The sequence below is a fragment of the Capra hircus genome, chromosome 15, assembly GCF_001704415.2.
Source record: "Capra hircus breed San Clemente chromosome 15, ASM170441v1, whole genome shotgun sequence".
NCBI classification, from domain to species: domain Eukaryota; kingdom Metazoa; phylum Chordata; class Mammalia; order Artiodactyla; family Bovidae; genus Capra; species Capra hircus.
In genome coordinates this window covers 6521356-6548927 of record NC_030822.1, presented here as the reverse complement: position 1 = coordinate 6548927, position 27572 = coordinate 6521356, and the positions used below count along the sequence as shown (strand labels likewise).

General features: G+C 41.9%; 1 protein-coding gene across 8 annotated transcripts in view; it reads right to left on the bottom strand.

Annotated features, from left to right (window-relative positions):
• Window positions 1-27572, bottom strand: part of AMBRA1 (autophagy and beclin 1 regulator 1) — a 165091-nt gene that overhangs the window by 40938 nt on the left and 96581 nt on the right. For all 8 annotated transcript variants that reach the window (XM_018059152.1, XM_018059150.1, XM_018059154.1 and 5 more), the window contains one exon: window positions 600-710. In XM_018059152.1, coding sequence (XP_017914641.1) covers window positions 600-710 — 111 coding nt within the window. The remainder of the gene's footprint in view (window positions 1-599; window positions 711-27572) is intronic.

The following is a 27572-nucleotide window of genomic DNA, read 5'->3' as shown; positions in this document are numbered from 1 at the left end:
TATCACTGCAAGTGTTCAAGCAGAGGCTGAACCTCCACTTCTCAGGAATGTGTGAGAGTGCATCATGAGAGAAACGAAATGAGACGTCTAAGATGCTGTGATTCCAACTGAATAACTGAGACATGAGGTTGCGGAGTCCTTTAGAAGCTGGGGAAATGGACTGTCAGACAGACATTCTGCAAATCACGCATCAATCAGGCCACTCCCTTTGTCCCATTCGGATCTAGATTAATATGAGTTTATCATCACTGTAGTCTTTCCTCAAGGGTCTGGCTCTCAGCTCCTATACTCCCATCACTTTCTCTTTCTCTCAGTTCCATCCAACCTCTAGGCTTGAGACAATGAATGCTAATCGGTGAAGTCCTGGGGCAGAAATATTCATTTTGCTCTCCACTTTAGTTCACTGCTCAGGGTGGGTGCTCAACAGACATTTGCTGAATTGCTTAGCGAGATCTGGAGGAGAGCTGCAGAAATGGCATGGAGCCGTCAGCTACTCGACGAGGTGATGAAAAATCCAGTGCTATTGCAGGTCTCAGAGATCTGGCTCACCAGTAACAGACAGACCTTCCACCGGGATCCCCAGTTCTACGTTGGCTTACCATTACTGATTTCTGGGAGGTCAAACTTAGTGAAGTCCCACCACTGGAGCCGGTAGGTAGTATTGGCAATGTTACTGGCCACGGCAGACTGTCCATCACCAATCACTGCCCCTGGTCGGGGAGAAGACAAAGAGAGCACGTTATAGATCTATCTACATATTTCCACTGCAAACAGGAGGCAACACTGGGGTCAGTAGGAGAGGGAGAAAAGGCAGATGCTGAAGGCTGAAGACAGCTGACAAGTCCTATCTGTCAAGTCTCTATCTTAAAGAGAAACCAGACATGTTTCTCAAGAACAATTCTGCTTGTAAATATAATCCCATATTATGTTATGTTATATTAATCAGCCCCCCTTTCCACTATTACTTAACACTGACTGAGCGCCACCAGTGTGGCAACATTCTGTCTGGTAGGCTTAAAGAGACAGTCTGAAAAGACAGATGAGTTTCCATAAAAACACTGGGAAAGAAACATGAAGAGTGAGAGGAGATCGTTAATACAGAAAGGCCCCGCAGAAAAGCATTCAGTCCCTGGATGTCTCTGTGGTGAGCGGTGCACTTCGGGAGAAAGCATCTCCTTTGTATATATATGACCTTCCTCCCAGGAAAACATCTCAAAAGGAGAGGCTTCCTCCAGGGAGCAGGCAGCCAGCATTCAGCTGATTGGATAGACAGAGACAGTAAAGAACAAATGAGGTAATATTTGTTCATTTTTTCTGGACCCCTGGCATGTAACACAACAGAAATTTATGAGCCTAGCTTTTCCGCATCAGAATATTTTTATTAAGGCAATATTTTATAACCCTCCTGCCCTGCCCCACCCCAACTCCAGGAGAACTTCCTTGAATACAGATTCACTTGTAAAATCTCACGGTTTAACATTCCCTGAGATACACGCTTCTGTATGACATTTTTTTCCTTGGTAACCAATTAAATAAAAAATGGATTTTTTTTTTTTTAAAACAGGGTGACACTTTAATTTGCAGTTGTATTTCATTTTACATGAACATGTCATTTCTTCCTCCTCCTCCTTCTGAGGTGCGTTTCATACACAACCACCCTTCTGATCAGACACAGTCAAACCCTCTTGGGAGAATAGAACGTTCGTATATGCTATATACAATCTAAACGGTGTTTCCTGCTGCAAATTAACACCGATTTTGAGAAACTGAACTTGTTAGAGCTGACTGGCCTTGGAACAATGGACAACTCTACACCCGGATTCTTTCATATTCTTCCACCTTCCTCCTATGCATGTCACTGCAAGAGGTTTTTTTTCCCCCTTCTCCTTTTAGAGAGCTTCATTTATTGCTCTGCTCCTCCTGGTATTTCCCTATTCTTTCTTCAGATGGTCAAGACTGTTCGGAGAGAAGACGGTCTCCATACAAGTCATGAAATATGAGAAGAGTACTCTGCTCACTCTCCCCCAGGAACTGCAGGCCACTGCACGAGAACTCTTTCGAACATTAGTGAATTGGTAGACTCCTTGTCCCTGTTTCAATTTGTTAAGAAAGGCGCACACACACAATTCATTTCCAAGATGATGATACTTCTATCGATGGATTAACATATCCTCAACATGGGCAGTCCTGCCCTTGTAGGGGTGAAAACTAGTTCGGGGTGGGGGGAAAATCTTGAGAGAGTACAATCCCCAGGTTCCCATCAAAGTACTGCAGTATCTGAGCAGATATGCAGCATATCTGTGATATTAAAATTTCATGGGAGGGATTGATTAGGGGAAAAGTGTCTAAAAAGGCTTCTTTGGAGGGTAATGATAAAATAAAGGTTGAGAAATACTGTTCTAGATAAACCAATACCATCAAAATAATACATTCCTTAAAATCTTGCAGATTCAAAGACATAGTCCAAAATGGTCATGATTTCTCCGAAGGCCTAAGCAAGACAGCATTTGAGTGGTCTGTCAATGAGCTCACTGACCTCAAACCCCTACTGAGGGCCCTGGGGCGTATCACTTCAATGAGACAAACACATGCCTTTGCTTTTAACCTTTATAGAAAATTCTGTAATGATGGTATCTGACTTGGGAAATTTTGCTGAACCTCTGGGTCCTGAGGAGGGTAAGCTACCTATAGGACTTTCTTAATAGGAACTTTGTTGATTTCTCCAGGCTTCCCTGACAATGAAAATGATTCTTAAAATTCCAAGGTCCACTTCCCAGGAAAGAATTACTTACTTTCACTTGGACTCAGGCTCAATTCCACTGAGTTTATGAATTGTTCCTCTGGTTTGGTTGACATCAACCTCTGACCACTAGTCTCTCTCAAATTACTTTAGTTCCTTAAAATTTCCTTCAACTTTTAGCAGACAAGTGCATAACCCAAAATGGAAGAAGCCAAGTTGATTTTCTTGGTATATGATGAAAGAAATGCTAGTTGCTAAGAGAACAGGGAAAAAAAAAATCTGAAGAAACAAACCCCATATTGTAGGAGCTTAAAATCTGGGGGAGAGGATGAGAGCTACAAACAGGAAAACAGTTACAGAAAATACCAGATGCTTTAAGAGCTCTGCAACTGGAAAGCAAATGACTGAGACTCCAACCCACAGCTCCAGAAGTACCCCACATGTCCATGCCTCAAGAGACATCTTCTGGAGAATAGCTGGGCAATAAGATCATCAAGCATGGTCGGACTGTGGGGAAGAGACTGGGGAAGCATTCTCTGCCAGTGGTGCCAGAGTGCTGAGGTGGAATGGAGCCTGGCACCTGGGAGAGTTGATTTTCAGGGCCGTGTAAACACAGATTAGGGAGCTAAAGATGCCAGCAACAGATTAGAGTATCGTCACCAGGTTCTCTTCCATAAGAACTACAGGCCAACTGAGCCTGTCTCTTGGAAACATCAGGAAGAAAAAGTATCACCTTATTAAAAAAACAACAAAAAAACTCAACCATTTAACAGGCCTCCTGCCGCTAAGCTGAAGGTACAGGAAAGGTGCCAGAGGGAGTTAATGGATGGAGTTACAACAAAGTATTTACAGAGGCAGCACTTAGCCTTGGTAATCAAACCCCGACAGCACGGTGAGGGCGAGGGTGAGGGCTCGAGGTGTTCGCAGTCACAGCAGAGCGGAATGAGCTGAGACTCAGGGTTTCTCAACCTCCGCAACTGGTATTTTGGGTCGGGTAAGCCTTCCTTTAGGGGATGGGTGGGTCTTGTGTGTGCTGGGATGCTCAGCAGTGGCCCTGGCCACCTCCTGCTGGATTGCCAGGAGCACACCACCCCTTCACACCCAGCTGTGACCACCACCAACGTTCCCTGGGGATCAGAATCATTCCAGGTTGGGAAACTCCAAGTTAGATAAAACACAGCCTGTATTTAAGCTTCAAGATCAGTGTTCTTAGAAAGCAGTACTACTGGAATGATCACTCACTGCTAAAGGCACCAGAACCGTCGGCGACACCAATTTTGGAGACAAACTAATGAAAGGCACATCATTACACAATATTCCTTCGGCAAACTTCCAGTCTCCTGTTGTGGCCGCGGATTACAGTCTGCCTTGAACTGGGATCTTATGAGTTACCTGTTTTTAACATGGTTTCTGAGAATATGGGCTTCGAATCAGATGGATCTGATTTTGACACTTACTGCTAGTACCTATATTTGTATGCCTCTGTAAATTAATCTCTCTGAATCTCAGCTGCCTTATCTGTAAAAAGGAAATAAAAATCCTTTCAATTTACAGGGCTATTTGGAAAACTCGCTGAAAAAATACTTGTAAAGTGATGCCAAACAGTAAGTGTCTAATAAATGTTATTGTTGCTGAGTGGCTAAGCTGGGTCTGACATTTTCGCAACCCCACGGACTGTAGCCTGCCAGGCTCCTCTGTCCATGGGATTTCAAAGGCAAGAATACTAGAGTGGGTTGCCATTTCCTTCTCCGGGGAATCTTTCCAACCCAGGGATGGAGCCTACACCTCCTGCATTGGCAAGGCAAAGTCTTTACCAATGAGCCACCAAGGAAACCCACCTAATAAAGGACTTCCATAAAAGTTACTTTAATTACTGACACCAATCTCTATATGCTCTTCCTCTGTAGGTATAGCTCTGTAAGCAACAGCTCAGAGGCGGAGGTTCTTACGTAGGAGACGGGTCCAAATAGCGTGCCAGGGCCAAGAAAGGGAAGCGCTTCATTTCAGAATTAAGAGCAAATGTGTAGGACCTAGATTCCTTAGGAACATTCTCCTTGAAAGACAGCTCAGGCAAAGACAGTCCACAGACTGGTCCACAAAACACACTGTGAACTGAAATCATTCAAAACATGCTGTCAGAAAACAAGGAAATTAAACTAGAAATCAGTAATGGAAAGACAACTGGTAAATTCCAAAATACTTGGAGATTAAGCAACATACTTTAAATAACACATGGCTCAGAGAAGACATCTCAAGAGAAATTTTAAAATATTTTGAACTAAATGAAAATGAAAATACAGCTTATTAAAACTTGTGGAATGTAGCAAAAGCAGTGCTTAGATGGAATATTACTGCTTTGAATGCATACCCTAGAAAATTAAGATCTAAAATCAATAATTTAAACATCTACTTTATGAAATAAGAAAAAGAGCTAATGAAATCCAACGTAAGCAGAAGAAAAGAAATAATCAAAATCAGAGTGGGAATCAGTGAGACTGAAAACAGGAAATCAATAGAGGGGAAAAAAAAAAATCAATGAAACCAAAAGCTGGTTCTTTGAAAAGATCAATAAAATCAACAAACCTTTAGCCAGGCTAACAAGAAAAAAAGAGAAGACACAAATTATTAATATCAGAAACGAAAGAGAGGCTATCACTACCGATTCCATGGACACTAGAAGGGCAGTAAAGAACTTTACAAGTAACTCAATGTCCACAAGTTTGATAACCTAGGTGAAATGGACCAGTTCCCTGAGAGACAGTCTACCAAAATTTACACAAGAAAAAATAGATAACCTGAATAGACCTGTATATAATACACTGAATCAATCATTAGAAGGCTCTTAAAACAGAAAGTGCCAGGCTCATGCGGGTTCACTGGTAAATTCTATCAGACATTGAAGGAAGAAATTACACCAAATCTCTATAACTCTTTCAGAAAACAGAAGTGGGACTGCTTCTGAGGCCAGTATTACCCCAATACCAAAACCAGAGACAATGAAGAAAGAAAAGCTACAGTCTAATATCTTTTATGAACACAGAAGTAAAAATTTTCAACAAAATGTTGGCAAGTAAAATACAATAATGTATATAAATGAGTTATACAAAGGGGAATTTATCCCAGGTATGCAAGGCTGATTAAACATTTCAAAATCAGTTAATATAATCCATCATATCAACCTGATAAAGAGGAAAAATTGTATGATCATATCAATAGATGCAGAAAAGGCATCCAACAAAATCCAACACCTATTTTTGACAAAAACTGTCATCAAACCAGGAAGAATGGGGTATTTCTCGATTTGATAAACAATGTCTCCAAAAAACTTGTAGCTACATTTTAAGGTAAGGAAAGACAGCTTGACCCTTGAAAAATATGAGTCTGAACTATAAGAGTCCAACATATGCAGAGATTTTTTTCAACAAATATGTCCTATGGTACTACCTGATTTGCAGGTGGTTGAATCCAAGGGTATGGAAGAGCAGGTATGGAGAATTGACTAGAAAGTTATACGTGGATTTTCAACTGTGTGGGGGTCAGAGTCCTCCTTCATACTGTTCCAGAGTCAACTGTATATGCTTTCTCCCTAAGACTGGGAACAAGCACCTTGCATCCCTCCCCTCGAGTACTGTACTGGAAGCCTACTAAATGCAGTAAGACAAGAAAAGCACAGGGAGGAAGAGATAAAACTTTCTTTGTTCACAGGTGACATAACTGTTTATGTTGTGGTGGTCACTGTTCAGTCCCCAGTTAAGTCTGACTCTTTGCAACCCCATGGACTGCAGTGTGTCAGGCCTCCCTGTCCCTCACCATCTCCTGGAGTTTGCCCAGATTCAAGTTCATTGCATCAGTGATGCCGTCCAGCCATCTCATCCTCCGATGTCCTCTTTTTCTTCTGCCCTCAATCTTTCCGAGCATCAGGGACTGGAGCTTCAGCTTCAGCATCAGTCCTTCCAGTAAATATTCAGGGTTGATCTCCCCTAAGATTGACCGGTTTGATCTCCTTGCTGTCCAAGGGACTCTCAGGAGTCTTCTCCAGCACCACAGTTTGAAAGCATCAATTCTTTGGCGTTCTGCCTTCTTTATGGTCCAGCTCTCACAACCATACATGACCACTGGGAAGACCATAGCCTTGACTACACAGACCTTTGTTGGCAGGATAATGTCTCTGCCTTTCAACGCACTAAGTATGTCATCGCTTTCCTGCCAAGAAGCAATCGTCTTCTGAGTTCATGGCTGCAGCCACCATCCGCAGTGATTTTGGAGCCCAAGGAGAGGACATTTGTCACTACTTAAACATTTTCCCCTTCTATCTGCCATGCAGTCATGGGGCCGGATGCCATAATCTTAATTTTTTAATATTTAATCTTAAACTGGCTCTTCCACGCTCCTCCCTGACCCTCTTCAAAAGGTTCTTGAGTTCCTATTCACTTTCTGCAATTAGAGTGGTGTCATCCACAAATCCCCTTCATGGATCGCTGCCTTGCCATGGTGAAGGGGCTTGCATAACTGAATGAGGCTATGAGCCCTGCCGCGTGCGGCCACCCAAGACAGACGGGTCACAGCAGAGAGTTCTGACAAAACGTGATTCACTGGAGGAGGAACTGGCAAACCACTCCGGTACACTTGCTGTGAAAACCTCATGGGCTGTTTATGTAGAAAATCTCAAAGAATAAAAAACTAGCAAAAACGAAACAAAAAATTCCTGGAACTATTAAGGTTGCAGGATATAAGGGTGATTAAGTCAACTGCTTTCCTATATGCCAGCAATGAATAAATGGAATTGAAAATCTGAAGTTAAAAATACAATACCATTTACATTAGCACCAGAAAAATGAAAACTTTACTTGTAAATCTAACAAAACATGTACAATATCTACCTGATGAAAGAAGTCACAAAAGATATTAAAAAATATGGGTGAGATATTCCATGTTCATGGATAGGAATACTTAGTACTGTTAAGTACTGTTAACAGACTGTCAATTCTTCCCAACCGGATCTACAGAATCAATAAATCCCAGTCAAAATCCTAGAACATTTTGTAAATATTAGAAAACTGATTCTAAAGTTTATATGGAAAGGCGAAAGGTCTAGGATAGCCAACACCATACGCAAAGAATGAACGCAAATTTGGAGGACTTATCTAATGTCAAGACTTACTATAAATCTAGTCGTCAAGATAGTGTGGCACTGGCAAAAGAACATGTCTACTCTAGACGTTTGTCTAGATCAATGGAACAGAAGGAAGAGACCAGAAATAAACCCACACAAATATAGTAAACTGATTTTTGGCAAAGAGGAAAGGACAATTCAATAGAGAATCAAATCTCTTCAAAAACAGTACTGAAACAACTGGATATCCATCTACAAGGTAGACAGACACAAACCTTACACTTTTCAAAAAAAAAAATTAACTCAAATTGGATAGACCTAGATGTAAAACACAAAATTCTAACTCGTAGGAGATAATATAAGAGATAATCTAGGTGACCTTGAGCTTGGCAAAGACTTTTAGGATATAGTCGATGAAAAGAAAAAAATTGATAAATTTTACTTCATTAAAATTAAAAACTTTTGCTCTGTAAAAGACACTGTTAAAGAGAATGAAAAGACAACAGATTAGGAAAAGATCTTTGCAAAACACTTTAACTGATAAAGGACTGGTACCCAAAATATACAAAGAACTCTTAAAACTCAACAATTTAAAAAAAAAATTAAAAAATGTGCAAAGGATCTGAACAGATACCTCGCCAAAGAAGATACACAGATGGCACATAAGCATATGAAAAGATGCTCAAAATCATTCCTCATTAGAGAACTGCAAATTAAAACAACAATGAGAAACCACCACACACTTCTCAGAATGGCTGAAATCCAAAACTCTGATAGCACCAAATACTGAACAGGATGTCAAACAACAGGAACGTGTCATTCCTTGCTGGTGGGAATGTGAAGTGGCACAGCCACTCTGGAGAACAGCGTGGCAGTTTCCTGCAGAATTAAACTTGCTCTTGCCATATGATCAAGCAGCTATGCTCTTTGGTATTTACCCAAATGAGCTGAAAGTGTGTGTCCACACAAAACCTACACAGAGGCGTTTACAGCAACTTTACTCATAACTGCCAAAACTTGGAATCGACCAAGACGTCCCCTAATAGGAGAATGGATAAGTAAATTGTGGTACATCCATACAATGGAGTATTACTCACTTCTAAAAAGAAATGAGCTACCAAGCCATGAAAAAACACGGAAGAAAGCATATATTACTAAGTGAAAGAATAAAGAAGCTGTATTTCACATGATTCTAAACTATATGTCATTCTGGAAAAGCCAAAACTATGGACACAGTAAAGATCAGTGGCTGCCAGGAGTCTGGCCAGAGAGAGGAAAGTATAGGTAGAGTGTGAGGAAACTTTTTTGGGGCAGTGAAACTATTTTGTATGGTACTATAATGGTGGATCATGTCATTATTTATTTGGCAAAACCCAACAGAACTTACAACACTAACAGTGAGTGCTAATGTAGACTACAGACTTTGGGTGATGATGCTGGTTCATGGATTATAACAAATGTACCACTCTGGGGCAGGATGTTGATGATGGGGGAGGTTACGGGTGTGGGGGGAAGTAAGAAAATATATGGGAACTGTCTGTACTTTCCAAGTAAATCTGTAAACCTGAGACTACTCTAAAAAAGAAAGGTCTATTATTTGAAAAAGAGAGAGAGAAAGAGCCCCCAAGATTCTCATTCATGTTTTAGGAAACAGTGGAAAAGAGCAGCTGTCCATAAGCATACTGTTAAGTCATAGCAGACCACGTTCTGTTACAACCACAGAATTCTTCTTCCAGAACCTCAGAGCAAAAGAGTAAATGAGAATTATTCTGATGAGAGATAATATTAGAGGAAAAAGAAACTTGAATCCAGTGATCCTAGCCAACCATCAGAAAACAACCATGGCAAAAATGAAGCTGCCAAGTCTCATTCTGAGTCAGGTCTTTAATATGCAGGCTGGAAGCCTCAGGAATGTGTCTAGGGATAAAACCTTAACAATCATGACAGTCATATGGTAGGTGAGCTCTACCAAGTCTGGTAGCCTGCATGCATCTCTGCTTCCGCTTCTCTCAGACTCTTTTCTCCTGTTGCTTGGAAAGGAGAATTAGGGACCTTTTGTTTCCCTAATAAACAGCTTTTTAGCCTCTCTCCAAGATCTGTTCTAGGAGCAGGAATATGAAGAGTATGATTCAACAGCACAGTGAAAATATGGAACAATAGGAATCATTAGCAAATCTATCAGAAAAGCTAATTCAGGAGGGTAGAGAAGGTCAAGTTACAAAGAAGGAAACGATTAAATTATATTTCAGTCCTATAAAATTGCTACATTTGAGGCTGCCTAATTCAGAACGGCTGTCTCTGAGTATGCTGCTGCTGGGAAGACAGAATAAGAATGAGGCTGGGGGTGCAAACACCCATCAGCCTGGAAGCACAATCACTCTCCTGCTTGGTTGTGATATGAAGTTAAGAACCCGCTTGCTAATTGGTCAGCAGAACTGACACTAGATACCCCAAGGCAGATCCAACTAAACAACTAATCAACTTTTAAAAATTCTTCTTAGAAATCCAGCCACAAAAGACCACACATTGTATGATTCCATTTACATGAAATGCCTAGAATAGGCAAAGCAACAGTCAAAAAGTAGATTAGAAATTGCCCAGGGCTGGAGTGGGCAGCAGAAGTGGAGGGGGAAGGGGAAGTGACTGCTAATGGGTATGGGGTTTTTTACAAGGTGATAAAATGTTCTGAAATACACAGACAGCGGCAATGACTGCACAACTCTGTGAATATATTAAACCACTGAACTATATATACTTTACGCAGGTAAACTATATGGTATGTGAATTGCATCTCAACAAGGCCATTATTAAAAACTATTCAATATACATTTTGGTCGCTTTATGAAATAAAATAAGGCAATTCCATTTTTGGTATCCTTTTGCACTTCTTTTATAATTTAAGAGTCTTGATGAGCATTTCTTTGTGCCATATTTGTTTACTGGCTCATTGTATTTCTTTTAGTGTGTGCTGCCTACCCACATATCTTTTGTGTATTTTTATGTTTGGTTATTTTTAAGCATTTTTTTTTAATAGACTGAGTTCTTTGTAAATTAATAAATTGGTTTCTGTTCATGAAAAATAACTTACAGCAATAGAACACAGTATTATTTGGACATAAAAAGTATGCTTCCTAAGTATATATGAATAGCATTCTAGGAAGAACACTTCTTTGCAGAAAGCTTTATTTAAATGCAGTCCTTAACTTGTTCTCTGAAGGAGTATATAACGAAGCGCTCTCTAACACTCACTTTAGCTTCCCTGGTGGCTCAGGAGGTAAAGCGTCTGCCTGCAATGCGGGAGACCTGGGTTCGATTCCTGGGTTGGAAAGATCCCCTGGAGAAGGAAATGGCAATCCACTCCAGCACTCTTGCCTGGAAAATCCCACGGACAGAGGAGCCTGATAGGCTACAGTCCATGGAGTGGCAAAGAGTCAGACACGACTGAGCGACTTCACTGTTCACTTTCACCATTTAAAAAGATCTCGTCCAAGACCATAACCAATCATTCTACAGCCTGGGGACCTGGGCAGAGTTCTTGGTGGCAGATGATAAGACTTTCTCCAAAGGTAGAGATTGCTTTTAGTTCTCATGTATGGTTTTGACACCGAGGAGAATAACCAAACTATATGCAGTTTGTTTACAAGTAACAGCTTTATTATGATATCATTCACATACCATACGATTTACCTACTTAGAGTATATGTGGTTTTAGGCTAGGTCATAGCTGTGCAACCATTATCAAAATCAAATTTACAACAGCCATCACGACCATCTAATTTCAGGCCACTGTCATCATTCCCCACCTTCCAAAACACCTTACCTGTTAGCAGCTACTCCCCTCCACCCTGCCCCACTTGCTCCTTTTTCCAAAGCAAGTGAACAGATCAGTGGATCTATTTTCTGTCTACGTAACTTTGCTTCCCCTGGACATCTCGCATAAATGGAGTCATATGACAAGTGGCTGTTTGCTTCCGGTTTCTTTCATTCAGCATAATGTTTCCAAAGTGCACCCGTGTTCTAGCATGTACTGGTGTTTCACTCCTTCTCATGGCTGTAGCATTCCACTGCATGTGTTTTTATAAATGAACCACAGGTTTGCATGAGAATAAGAGTTTTTATTTATAGGAAACACACTGCATGGAACAAGAAATCACGAAAGTGCTGAGGGAAACATTTATTTCCTTTGGAAGGAAGAAGTATGTTTTCAAAGATCAAATCTGAATATACCATCTATAGCTGAAACCAACCTTCATTTTTTCCTGAGGCTAAAAAATAAGAGAAGTATTAGGGGACATAATTTTCTATAAAGACATAATACTTTTGTATTTTGTTTGTTTTTTATATTCCACACGTGACACTGACATAATGTTATAAACCACTGTTAGCTCAATAAAAAATAAAACAAAATAAGGGCCTCAAAAATATCACTCGGGTGACTATAATTACAACACAGGAAATATGCTCAGTAAGGCATGTGGTCTTTCAGACTTAGACTGTTTGGTAACTGCTCTCATTGGTCACTGAAACTGATGTTGAGATCACTCATTATACAGTAAAGGTTATACACACACACACAGTTTTTTTCCCCTCGCGTGTTCAGCTCGTGGGATCTAAGTTCTCCAACCAGGGACTGATCCCGCGTCCTCAGCAGTGGAGTTCTCCAACCGGGGGCTGATCCCGCGTCCTCAGCAGTGGGAGCATGAAGCCCTAACCCACGGAGCACCGGGGAATTCCTTGATTTGAAACATATTTAACTTCAATTAAAGGGTAAATGTTTAGTAGAAATTGATGTCATCGACTAGATGTGCTTCTTTTATTGGCTGTACCCTGAGGCTTTTGGGATTTTTAGCTCCTCGACCAGGATTGAATCCAGGAACTTGGCAGTGAGAGCAGGCAGCCTTAACCACTGGACTGCCAGGGAATTCCTGACTAGATGTGTTCTTAGCAGGAACTGGGCCCCTAAACCAACATAGTTTTATTGTCCAGTAAACATCTAAAGGCTCTAAAGCTCCTGCTCATAAAAAACAAGGGTAGCATTAGTCCACACACAAATCCTGAACTTTAGGAGCAGACCCAAGAAAGATACTGTTGCAGTCAAAGGCATTAGATGAGGCCAACAAAGTAATAAATTATAGTCTGTGAACAACAAGGATATTAGTCAGGCCTAGAAGACAGACACTATGCAAGGAAAGGAAAAGGAACAGCTGTGAAAGATTTCTACATATCACAATGTCATCAGAATTTTTCTCTAAACAACAATTCAAACCGGGATTATGCGGCCATAGCAGAGTCAGCTTTATAACAGGCCAAGAGAAGGAAGGGACATTTAACCAGATGGTCATCAAGGCCAGAGCTGTGGATAGAACCTTGCAATCTGGAGTAAGCAGCACAAAGAATCTGATACTATCTTTTTCAAAAATTGTGGCAAAAAGCAGATAACATAAAGTTTATCATCTTAGCCATTTTTCAGTGTACAGTTCAGTAGTTTTAAGTATATTCACATTGTTGTGAAACTGATTTCTGGAAATTTTTCATCTTACAAACCTGAAACTCGACCCATTAAACAACAACTTCCCATTTTACTCTCTCTTCAGACCCTGGTAGCCACAATTCTACATTCTGTAAGTGGAAGTATGTGGTATTGGTATTAGGTATTTTTTTTTTTGGCCACACCATGTGGCATGTACGATCTTAGTTCCCTGACCAGAGATTGAATCCATGACCCCTGCCTTGGAAGTGCTGAGTCCTAACCACTGGACTGCCAGGGAAACCCTGGAATTAGTTTTTAATGTGTCTTAAAAGAGAGAATGTACACAAAGTCATCCACAGACATGGTGTGAAATTATAATCATATTCAAACCTACAGGAGGTCATTAGGTCTGATGCGGGAATGTAACTTCTAGTCCTGGCATGGGTATTTTCCCTTAAAAAGCCATTTGAAGAGGTCAAACAGGGCACAGGGCTCATGTCATTAGACAGAGAGTTTCAGAAAGTTCAAAGGTCGAGGGGCTGCCATCAGGCTACTTTGCTTCCTAATTCAGAGATCGGCAATGATTCAATCACGCTGCCTCAGTGGTACCAGTGTCAGCGGGAGTTAGCGATGCACTGCCACCCAAAAGCAAAGGAGTAGGCTGCTCTCCACTGGGTCCTCACTCCATCCTCCCATTCACATTAAAACTCAGGATTAATCCTGACTGTTGGCAGAGTGACTGGTACCTCCTAGCTCTCTGATGTCAAGCTAAGATGCTCCCGTGTGGGTAGATAAAGATGCCAAGGACTGTTTTCATCACCACTCTGCAGACCTGCCCTTCTTCGATATATATGTCCTAATGAAGCAATTTTTCTACACTTATACTAATGATGTAACTGGGACAAGTAATTATGAAAGCAGAACATCCATTTTCAAAGAAATGAATATCATTACCTTTCTTTTACCCACAGACATTATTGAAGACCAAAAACCAAATAAGCTCACAAGAACACATGCAACTGAAAGATTAGGAGCAGCATTCCAAACCCCGACGGTGTTCAGGAGAAGCAGAGACACACACAAAAAAGCCCAACAGCCCCCACACAAAAACAAAAATCCCTGCATTTACTCCCTGCAGGCAGGAATTTCCTCAAAGCCTCTACTCTGAGAGAAGACATGCAGGCTGCATGCGAGTACGAAGATCACGCGACCTCCACTTCCACATCCCCTACAACCTGGCACTCCCTATCTTTAGGTCCCAGCAACCTCTGCGCCTGGGAGGACACTGGCTCAGGCAGGTCCCGGAGAGAAGACAGGAAGGGCGTCTGGAAAGCGGACATCATCCTCTCACTGCTGCAGACGGGGCTGCTGACAGGGGCGCCTGGGCAGCAGAGGATGGGCAGGGACCAGGGATGCGGGGCGGGGAAAGGGCTCAGGGAGAAAGAGGTGAGAGAGAATAATAAAGAGAGCGATGACTGACTCCAGCACTGCCCGGCTCTCACCCATCACTGGTCTCAGACTGCTGAGCTCCTGCGGCCTTTACTGTATGCTGGACGTGCAAGTGAGAGGGATGGGACCAGAGGGTCCTGGGCTTGTCAGCAGCAGGAGGAAAACGACCTTTACTGCTGCAAAGACGATGCAGATTTCAAAAGCCTGAAGTCTGCAATGAAGGGAAATGGAAATGTGCTGAACGTGGGTTTGACTGGCAGCTTTCCTCATCTGTCGATCACAGGGTAATAAACACTGGGAGATGGCAGAAATGAAGATAAATGCTTTCAGCAGCACCAGTCCCCACCCTCCCCTCCTCTTCCGCCCCCACTCAGCACATGACAAGAGACTTACAGCAAGAAAATAAATCGGCTTCTTAACCAACTCTTTTGTTAAAACTTTCCTTACAGGCCACCTACACGTGAATTATTGCTCTGTGAGCCCACATTCTCATTAGGGGGCCCAGTTTGTAAAGGGTGGAAAGCTCCTGTCAAATCACACCTGTGCACTTTAGGGAACAGCACTACTGCGCTGAGTCAGTTGGGGCCAACGCGTAAGAAAGAGGCCAGGCTGCTCCCAGAGGCGAAGGCGCAGAGGTCCCAAGCCTGTGACACGGTCTACCTCAAGCCTGGCTCACTCGATCCACAGGAGACGCTGGAGCTCCAAGGACAGCTCGGTGTCACTCCACTTTAATCACTGCCACATCACTATTTACCCAGGGACAGAAAGGCTGAGTAAGCTCTGAGGGCCAACAAAGATGCCCCATGGGCTTGGAGGGCAAAGGTGATGTCTGATCTGCATCTGTGGATATAGAAGACCACACTCAAGTCTTGACTGCCAACTTCACCATCACTTTGCAGTGCAGGAAACAGCTATAAGGTGGATGACCTTATGGATTTCCCACAAGTCGGTCCAAAGGAAACACTGTGTATTTTAGGACTTGTGACATTGAGATAAAGCATCCAGGCAACTTAGTTTTTGTTAAGGGACTAGGGCTGACCTAACAGAAACAGAAGAGATTAAGAAGAGGTGGCAAAAATACCCAGAAGAACTGTTTAAAAAAAAAACAAAACACGGTCTTAATGACCTGGACAACCACAATGGTGTGGTCAGTCACCTAGAGCCAGACATTCTAGAGCATAAAGTCAACTGGGCCTTAGGAAGTATTACTGCAAACAAAGCTAGGGGAGGTGATGGAATTCCAGCTGAGCTATTTAAAATCCTAAAAGATGTTGCTGTTAAAGTGTTGTGCTTAATGTGTCAGCAAATTTGGAAAACTCAGTGGTGGCCAAGGACTGGAAAAGGTCAGTTTTCATTCCAATATCAAAGAAGAACAATGCCAAAGAATGTTCAAACTACTGTACAATTGTGCTAATTTCACGTGCTAGCACTTCACGGTAAATAGAAGAGGCAAAAATAGAAACAGTGACAGATTTTATTTTCTTGGGCTCCAAAACCACTGTGGACAGTGACTGCAGACATAACACCAAAAGACGCTTGCTCCTTGGAAGGAAAGCTATGACAAGTCTAGACCGTGTATTAAAAAGCAGAGACAACTCTTTGCCAACAAAGGTTCCTACAGTCAAAGCTATGGTTTCTCCAGTAGTCATGTACAGATGTGAGAGCTGGACCATAAAGAAGGCTGAGCACTGAGGAGCTGATGTTTTTGAATTGTGCTGCTGGAGAAGACTTTTTAGAGTCCCTTGGATAGCAAGGAGATCAAACTAGTTAATCCTAAAGAAAATCAACCCTGATTATTCACTGCAAAGACTGATGCTGAAGCTGAAGCTCCAATACTTTGGCCACCTGATGCAAACAGCCTACTCATTAGAAAAGACCCTGATGCTGGGAAAGATTGAAGGCAAAAGGAGAAGGGGATAGCAGAGGATGAGATGGTGAGACAGCATCACTGACTCAATGGACATGAATCTTAGCAAACTGTGGGAGATAGTGAAGGACAGGGAAGCCTGGCGTGCTGCAGCCCAAGGGGTCGTGAAGAGTCAGACACAACTTAGCGAATGAACAACAACAAAAAGGTTTTTAAAGTAAGGTTAAAAGGTTGGTAATTCCTAATCCATGTGGTACAGTTGCTTATAGGAAGATGGTTGAGCACTCTGTCAAAACTACATCCTGATTCTGCTAAAAGTAAACCTGACAGAAATCTTAGTAATGAGGTTCTTTAAGGCATTAATAAAGACATTCTGCCCTGCTGGCCCCGCCAGGCTGGTTTCCTTCAGATCCTGAAGTGGAAAAAAAAAAAGATCTGAGACCTTTGTTCTAAAGTGCAGGCACCAACTAGTGGAAAGTGTGGAGCAAAAATAAGTGGAAGAGAGCTTGGTAAACGGGTCTGTTTCAAACCACAACTGCTTAGAGATGCGAGCAGTCCCCAGAGCCATGCCTGTGCTCCGTGATCCTGGGAAAACAATACTTGTCACATGGAAACAGCTAATTTGAAATAGTTTCTAATTAAATTCACTGTTCAGACATTAATATCAGGCACAAAGTGGGAAAGCATTATTAACAAGCCTCATACTGAGACAACTGCTCAGAAGGATGCACTCAGGTTGTTGTCTATATTCCGGGTAAAATCTAAATAAAATCTCACCTCCTCCTGGAAGCTTCTCCCTTTTGAACCTCCCTCCCATCTCCCTCCCTATCCCACCCCTCTTAAGTTGATACAAAGCCCCTGCTTGGGTTTCCTCAGAAAAACAGCAAATTCCTCTTGGCTATCTATTGTACACATGGTAATGTAAGTTTCCCTGTTGCTCTCTCCATACATCTCAGCCTCTCCTCTCCTCTCCTTGTGTCCGTAAGTCTATTCTCTATGTCTGTTTCTCCACTGCTGCCCTGCAAATAAATTCTTCAGTACCACTTTTCTAGATTCCACATATATGTGTTAGTATACGATATTTATCTTTCTCTTTCTGACTTACTTCACTCTGTATAATAGGCTCTAGGTTCATCCACCTCATTAGAACTGGCTCAAATGCATTCCTTTTTATGGCTGAGTAATATCCCATTGTGTATATCTACCACAGCTTTATCCATTCATCTGTCGATGGACATCTAGGTTACTTCCATGTTCTAGCTATTGTAAATAGTGCAACAATGAATAATGGGATACATGTGTCTTTTTCAGTTTTGGTTTCCTCAGTAAATACTACAGATTTTTGACTTAAGAGTTCTGCCATTCATACAGTTACAAAAGGTGAAGAACACCAAGGAGAGCGATAAAAAAGGTCACTGCCAGTCTTACGAAGTACCCTTCCACAAGCAAGGAGATATGCCCTAGACAGTCCTTACTATCTATTATCCAATACAGGGAGAGACCGAATTATAAAGAACCAAATCACATGTTAATTTTCAGTCCAGTAATTACATCCAGGGAGTAGGAACAAGCAACACAGTTTGCAAAAGGAGCTTATCTTTAATTATAAACATAAACATCCATCAAGGAATAAAACAGCCTAACAAACTATAATCAATAGTACTATGGAACCCCAAGCAGCCAGTAAGAATAAAGTAGGTCTGTTTGTACTGATATAGAAAGATGTCCTTCATATATGTTGTTCCCTATGAGCCCATCTCTTATTAAAAACAAAACGGAGAAAACAATATAAGTATAAAAACATACACATGTGTATGATTAGGCATAGAGAACGATTTGGAAAGACACATTCCAAAGATAAGTGAACTCACTGAGAGTTAATCTTTCACTTAAATTTTAAATACTATACAGCTGTAGCACTTAAAATTCAAGAGTGAGGAGAGACTTAAGCATTTTATAGTATCTATTTTGACACTGTCTAAATTACCTACAATAAATCAGTTTTAAAAACAAAATATAAAAGGAAAAACACAAAGAGTGAGAAGTTACCTTTATAATGATTTATAGTAAAATTCTGCATTTTATCATTTAATATCCCCTATATTCAACATATACATTTATTCCACATAGCTAGTTTGAGAAAAGCCTTGAGAAAACTCCTTGAGAAAAACCCCTTGATCCTGGGTTTGCAATAAAATTCACAAATCTTAAGTTTTCCATTTTTACAAAGTGCCAGTCAGGATGATACTCTGAGATGCCCTTCAAGCATCTAAGAAGAGGGTTATGTCTTTGGTAGCCAATAAATCTGTGCTATTTGACTAAAAAAGGAGCCAAAACAATTCTATCTCTGGGTAAACATCTTACCAAAAAATGCCACAGATGTTCACAAGGACATACGTCAAGAAAATTCAAGGCATGCTGGTACAGTAAAAATCTACAAAGTTTCATGTTCATCAATAGGGAATAGATAATGTGTATAAATGAATCTGTGTCAGTAGCTCAGTCATGTCCCCTCTTCATGACCCCATAGACTGCAGTCCACCAGGCTTCTCCGTCCATGGGATTATCCTGGCAAGAACACTGGAGTGGGTTGCCATTTCCTCCTCCAGAGGCTCTTTCCAACCCAGAGATTGAACGGGAGTCTCCGGCCGCTCCTGCATTGGCAGGCAGAGTCTTTACCACTGAGCCACCTGGGAAGCCCATGGATGAATACTAGGTGACAATTAAAAGGAGCAAGCCAAATCAAACTGTGTCACTGTGGACTAATAAAACCAGGTAACACTGAATTTCAAAAGCTGTAAAAACGATACATACGGTATCATTTATTAAAATGCAACTCTTAAAACAAAAAGCAATGACATTTTACTAATAGATAAAGTTATAAAAAAAACAGACTGCAATTATATAAACCAAATTCATGATAGGGGCTTCCTCTGTGTAGAATGGGAAATACAATTATGGAGGTCAAAGGGAACTCTGACTTTATCTGAGAGGCTTCTGTTTTCAGGAACTGAAGGAGGAACTCCTCCGTGGTCCACTGGTTCATGGCTCCGCGATTTCACCGCAGGGGAGCCAAGATCCTGCAAACCACGAGGCTGCCAGAAAAAATGGACTGGGGCTAAAGAACTGAGGCCAGCAGGGCAAACTGTTAACAACTATTACACGCTGGCTGTGGAGGCACACAGGCCTGCTATGTGCACAGATGTGTGTGTCTGTACAGACGTATTTACACTGTTTTATATGAAAGCTTCTCCCTATTGAAAGGCAAAAAGGGATAAGAAGGATAGAGACAAACAACAAGCTGGGGCACACAGTGAGGACCTTTAAATGCTTCCCCACAATCTCAGGGCTTGTCCAACAAAGTGTGGGTGAGACAGTAACTGGCTAAAGTGAAATACTCTGGGATATGGAGTCTCAGTAAATTCCAAAGGTGGGCAGAGATGGCCATATTCTGTTTACTTGGAATTCTTGACAAAAGATTTCTCCCACAGAAACACATCCTGTGTCTCCGTGAATCAAGTTTATACCATGTAAAAGCCTGAGCTACTGCATGGTGAAACCACCCAGCAAACAGCTATCAATGGCACACGGTCACACAAACTTCGCACTCAACAAAAGCAGGGGTTCTTAAGGCCACAGGCTTCCTGGGTTCACGCTAGGAACAGTCTGTCTGCACAGATGAAATACACAGATGCCCCAAGCTTTTCTCTTAGACAGCACCTTAAAACATCTTGTCTTGAAGAAAAGAAAGGTTTATTTTTAACGTCAGGTTAGATAAATTTCTGAGAAAGGCCTGTGGCAGAGTTCTAGGTTTTGAAAGCGATATCTGACAAGGGAAAGCAAAAGGAGCTTTAAGATATGTTTTAGTGTCTTCCTTTCTGCCAGAGCTGTTACAACGCACTCCTAGGAAACACTGGGTCTGCTACCACTCCAGGGAAGCCTGAAAACCACTAAGCATGGCGGTGCTTTTAAAGGCAAACTCTGTCCCTAGTTGTCATAAAGAATGCATGACAACCTGCAAACTTCTTGATAGGCTGCTTAGGGTGTGGGTAAGTAACAGCAAGGAGGTCAAACCAGTCAACCCTGAAGGAAATCAATCCTGAATAGCCATTAGAGGGACTGATGCTGAGGCTGAAGCTCCAACACTTTGGCCACCTGATGCAAGGAGCCGATGCTGGGAAAAGTTGAGGACAGGGGGAGACGGGGCGACAGAGGATGAGATGGTTGGATGGCATCACCGACTCAATGGACACGAGTTTGAGCAAGCTCTGGGAGACGGTGAAGGACAAGGAAGCCTGGCGCGCTGCAGTCCATGGGGCCACAGAGTCGGACACAACTGAGCGACTGAACAACAAGAAGTAACATCATGAAAGAATCTTGCAGTTCTCACTAAGCTACGGGCCCTTGTCCTTTACAGAACCGTCTTTCTTCCTTTCCACTGTCCTCACTCCAGTCCTTCTCCCTATACCAGACTGATCATTTTTAAAAGCGCGTCTTGCCTGCGGCTCTCATCTGCTCACAAGTCTGTAATGGCTCTTAGACGCCAAAACTCAACCAGAGTCCTTGGTTTGCTATTCAAGGCCCTCAACCTTTCTGTGCTTATCTCCCACATTATTCCCGTTTCTGGAAATATGCTTTAAATATATCTCCACTTTTGTACTTTGGTTCATACTGTTCCTACTATCTAGGTTCCTTCCTCTCTCTGCTAACAAATGCTTCCTAAAATCCCCCAATCAAGGACTTTCTCAATCCCTTTTTCAAGAAGTCTTTTCTGATCTCGTTAACCTGACATGATCTTCAGAAGCCCCACCGCATCTTGCTTCTATCTCCTGTTCTGTCATATCCCTTCTGCTCCATCTCCTGCCTTCCAGTCCAGGCAGGACTTGCCATTACTCAGTCCACTTGAAGACAAGTACAAAATGCAGTCCACCAGAGGCCCAACTCAGAATCTAGGAGCTAAGTATATACTTGCTCTGTTCCTGCTCAACACTTTTCCCTGAACCTGAATCCATACAGTCCATTATAAATAGGTTCTTTTTCTTGTTTTGGCCTTGTCGTGTGGCTTGCAAGATCTTCATTTCCCAAAGAGGGATCAAACCCAGGTCCCTGGAAGTAAAAGCACTGAGTCCTAACCACTGGACCATCAGGAAATTCCTACAAATAGGTTCTTCTGACGGGAAGGAAATACATGATTTTCTCATCTTTCTATGAGATATCTTGATGCTCTGCCACAGAAGCTGTGCGATAAGTCCATACTAAACAGAAACAAAGAGTTTCCTCAATATGGGCAGACTCTTACTACTCGATTGTTAACCCTTTAGGAGTAAGGGCTATCTTAAATCCCTCAGTGAGATTTCAGTACCTCTCAGTCCTTGTACCCTAGAAAGAGCACGCTGCACAAAGCACATGGCTGCAACTCAATTCACTGCCTTGGAGCCACAGTACCTCTGGCTTTCAGAAATATCCATCCAACCAGCAAAAGGACACCTCCCGAATGCCTAAAACCATTTCTGTTTGATTTTTGAACTCGGGGAAACTACCCAACCTCTGGAATCTACAAAATACAGTACTCAGGGCACTAAGAAATTGATGGTTACATGCAGGGGAAACACACCAAGAATTTACTTCCTTCTTAACTGCAGCCAAAACAAAGCAGGGGTGGGCAGATTTTTGACTGCAAGTTGGTGAGGTTAAGAAGTTTCTCCTTCTGGCCTCTGGAGAGTCCAAGCTGGGAGCACGCCGTCCCCTTTGTCTGCCTCTGCCAGACTCTTGCCTCGAGGCCAGCAGGATTAGCACAGCCATTTCATGCTCTGAAAAGTCAGAAAAGGCGAGATGGGGCGCTTTTCATTCGAGGAAATGCCTAGTAGTCAGAGCCAGTTCTGTTTCTGTTAAAAAGATAAGCGGGGATGCTGAGGTTAAAAAGCAAAATTTCCAACAATGCTTAATGAAAGGCTTGGAGACAATGTACAGAATTAGGCAGCGGGATAAACTCCAAGAAAAGAGGAGCAGGTGCCAGAGCAGAAATGCAGCAGAGACTCAGCACCAGACAGTTCATGCATCCAAAATTTTCCATGTATTTAAAATGTCATCAGGACACCCTGTGAGCACAGACTCGAGGCAGCAATTATGGGATACAGGCTTATCCTTCCCAGCATGAAATACCCACAAATAAGCTCCTAGGGTAAAAGTAAAAAGAACGTAGAAAGAGAAGCTTTACCATTAAAAAACCGAGCAGTTGCTACACTTTCTTGCTGAAATAGATAATTAAATACAGATCTTCTTGTGAAGAGAGTAGTCTAAACTCAACTACTATATTCAAAGGCACAGAGCTCCCAGGCCCACGCGGGGTTTTAAACCTCACTTGGGTCTATAGACGGCCTTCGGAAGCTCCAAGAAACCACTGAAACTGCAAATTAAATTGTGTGTATGCGTGCGTCATTGTATGAGGCCATTTTTGTTTTCTATATCTTATGGTGCTTTGATATTTAGGGTCCTTGTGGACTGCCGGACTGCCCCTCTTGGGTTAGCTAATTCCCAGAGATAGCAAACAACTGCCTACAAGCATGCAAACCAACCTATCCAGATCCCATACCCCTCCTGATCAATATATCCTCTGGCCAAAACCACTCCAGAGCCAGGTACAAACAACTAGGGACCATCTTGGGGTCTGTCAAAATTATCCGAACTATCTGATCCTGAGTTTATTCAGCACACTTACCTTGCCTCACCCATTCCTTCCCCTGAGAATACAGAGAAGGGCTCTGGCTCAGGCATTCCCTTCAGCTCCTTCTGCCTCGTGGCTGACCCTGATACTACTCCATGCGGCCCTGCATGGCTCAGTGAGTCCCCCTCCTCTCAGGAACTGTAAGTTATGAACTATCTTTTCAACAGACTATCCTTCTCATCTGCTGGCCTTATTGTACCTGAATAAAACCCAAATCCTGGTTACTCTTTATTACAGTTTTGCATACACCTTTTTGTCTGAGGGGAGAGTCCAGGCTTTTAACACACATTCTCATAGAGGTCACTGGCCTCCAGGGGATTGAGAACTAGTGTTTCAGGTCACTGTGGGGCTCTAGCTTCAGATGAGAATCTATCACTGATGAAGCTCTCAAGGGTACCTGTAAAGGCCAGGTGGCTGTTCTTAGAGATTGCAAAGAGAAAGCAGTGGAGACTGCAGAGGGCTTTGTTTCTGTTTTTCCTGGCTCTCTGCAGGACACAGAATTGTGACACATGGGAGTTTAAAGGGAGAAGGTTCGCAAATTCCCAGCGGGGTGAGAGTAATGATAAATTAGCATTTCTCTCAAATAACACAAAACATCTGAAATGCTTAAGCATCCAAAGGGTTGGGGAGATTAGGAATTGTCCATGTTGTGTTTTGTTAAAAACAACAGGCACACTGTGACGATCAAAAACAGTATCACCCGCAAAGAGATACACCTTCTGGCCTTCAGTCTCACCAAGGCTGACAGAGATAGAGAGATTTTTCAGGCCAAAGTACAGAGTCTTGAGACATGCCCAGAATAAAGAGTAGTGAACTCAAACCAGAGAGCTTTTTGATGACTGAGTGAGAACTGAATATTAAACAGATATCTATCAAACACAGCACAGTGGAAGATGTATAGAAAATGGTAATAAGATGTTCTTTTTGCTTGGTTGGAGCCAATAATCCAGTTGGGGAGATAAGACTTCTGTAGAAAAGCAACTTAAGTGTCTAATGAAAGGCACAGACCACGCGAGCCACAGCTGTTGAGGAGAGGCCACTGGACTTGGGGAGGGGAAGTCAGGAAAGCTTAGGGGAGAAACAGAAGCTAAGGCTTTCAAATGGCTTTGGAAAGGAGGAGAGGAAAAGAACGGTTCAAGCCAGAAAGCAGCTCTAACTGCTCAAGGTGGTTCAGGGTTAAAGGGCTAATATCAGTTCAGTGGGAAGCAAAGGCTCATATAAGCCAGAATATAAAATCAGGCTGAAAAAAAGACAAGGACTTTGTCATCTGTACAGCAAGAAACAGAAATCCTTTGAAATTTTGTGAGTAAGGGAATTACAAAGTGGAGTGCTTTTAAATTTTAATTTTTATCAAAGTACTACATATACACAATTTTAAAAGTTAAAGAGTATTACAAGGCTAATAAAGTTAAATAGCAGCCTTCTGCCCTATCCTCTCCCTTGATTTGCTTTTTAAATCTTTTAGCTGTTTTTCTTCTGATAATTAACTGTCACATTTCTGCTGTTACTAATTTTTCAATTTTCACAATTATCTACTGGCTTCCTAAGATGGGAGATGATTCCTCCTGCCCTTTGCTTCCCCACCCTTCCAAAGAAGTTATACCCCATTTTTAGATTAAATATTGTTAATTATTTACAGTAATTTGACTATATAAATATTCATAACATAAACAGTATAATACATTTATATTTCCTTTCACATACAATTTTGCATCTTCTGGAGAAGAAATGTTCCTGTCATAATTTGCCAGTCATAACCCTCCTTTCCCCATGAGACGGATGAATGGGGAGTTTGGGATTGGCATATACACACTACTGTATATAAAGTGGATGGGTGGTGGGGACCTACTATATGGCACAGGGACCTATATTTATTGAATACAGGTCTTGTAATAGCTTATAATTCCTGGAGAAGGAAATGGCAACCCACTGAGTATTCTAGCCGGGGAAATCCCATGGACAGAGGAGCCTGGTGGGCTACAGTCCATGGGGTCGCAAGAGTTCGATACACTTAGTGCCTACATCATCACCACCACCAATAGCCTATAACAGGAAAGAATCTGAAGAAGAATACACCCCCACACACATACATACGTATGCATTTTAAAATTTATTCATAACTGAATGGCTTTTCTGTGCACCTGAGACATAACATTATAAATTAACTACACTTCAATTTTAAAAAATGGTTTTTTTTTTTAAAAGTGATAAGAATATGTACTAAGCAATGTGTGCTGGTAGTTATTATTATTATTTTTTAAAAGAGGCCCAGGCATCACTCTTAAGGAAAAGGAAGATGTAATCAAATGTTAGGTTTGGTCTATATCAACATTCATATAGCTGTAATACATTTTAACTGAAATTGCCTCATGTAAAATGTGTTGTTGTACGTTGAACTCTCTAACTCTTAGAAACCTCCCTCCTCCAAATGAAACTTCTGTTTGTTCTTTTTGGCCATGTTGTGAAGCTTACAGTATCTTAGTTCTCTGACCAGGGATTGAACCTGCACCCTTGGCAGAGAAATGCAGGAATTCCACTGCACTGCTGGAAAATTCCCCAAAACTCTGTTTTTATAACAGGGTTTGTTTTATTACACTGAGTGTCTTAGGAACATAACCCTTGCATTACAGCCAAGCAGGCTATAACGGAAGCACTGGGCACTAGAAATATGAAAAGAGACGAGGTTCTTGACTTGAGGAAACTAATAATTTTAGAGAGAGACACAAAACTTGTATACAAATATGGGAATACAAGGGAAAATATTGTAAAATTGTAAATACATTATACATCCTAGGTACAATCTGAATATAAGATACCTTGAGAGTAAAATAAGACATAGCAACAGGGGGCTTCCCTGGTGGCTCAGTGGTAAAGAATCCCCCAGCCAACGCAGGGGACATGGGTCCAACCCCTGATCTGGGAAGATCCCACAGGCTGCGGAACAACTAAACCTGTGCACCACAGCTACTGAACCTGTGCCTAAAGCCTGGGAACCAAAACTCCGCAACTATCGAAGCCTGCCCACCCAGGAGCCTGTGCTCCGCAACAAGAGAAGCTACTACAATGAGAAGACAGTGCTCTTCAACTAGAGAGTAGCCCCTGCTCACCGCAACCAGAGGAAAGCTCATTCAACAATGAAGACGCAGCACAGCCCAAAATAAAAAAATAAATAACATAATAAAAAACGACACAGCAACAGTCTACGTTTCGTAGTCTTAAGTTCCGTGCTATGCGCTTAGTTGCTCAGTTGTGTCCAACTCTTCGTGACCCCATGGACTGTAGCCCGCCAGGTTCCTCTGTCTGGAATTCTCCAGGCAAGAAGACTGGAATGAGTTGTCATGCCTTCCTCCAGGGAATCTTCCAACCCAGGGATGGAACCCAGGACTCCTGCACTGAAGGTGGATTCTTCTTTACTGTCTGAGCCACCAGGGAAGCCCCACCTAATACCCATACATGGCATTCTGATATAACAGCACTATGGGTTTTGTTCATTTTTCAAAAACATGTAGCAAGATACTTCATGTGCAATAATTGCTACTATTTTCTAAGTATTTATCTTGTACCAAGGGACACATTAAGTTCCTGTTTAACAAATGTTCCCATTCAATCTTCACAATTCCCTAACAGGAAGTCTGTTTATTCATTAGACAAATATATAGTGAGTTTCTACTACATGCCAGACAGTGAACAAAACACATAAAAATTCCTGCCTTCGTGGGAATTACATTCTGGGGGTGGGGGTGGGAGAAAAAGCTATATAACAAAGACATGGTTAAAATTATATTAAGTGTCACGGAGAAATATAAAACAGAGAAGAGGAATGGAAAGTACCGAGGGTAGAGTACTGGCGATTTTCAATAGGGCAGTCACTGAAAGGCTTTACAGAACCCCTCTTCTACACACAAGGAAACTGAGGCTTAGATAAGTTAAACAACTTTCCCATGGTCACCCAGTTGGTAAGAAGTGAGATGAAATTTGAGTTCAGCTGTCCTTCGTATTAAGCTCTATGGCATCTCCTCAAATCAATAATAAATTCAATCACGTAGGTTTGCTTCATCAGATTATTTCTTTAAGATTACGTTAGCATTTTTAGTGTCCCAAAGGGGTTAAGAAATAACTTCATATTTTCCGGATTTGATGCCTTTTTTTGTATCTACGCTAACTTCTGCAAAGGAGTAGAGAATGCCCTAAGCTCTTTGCTTGGCTTCA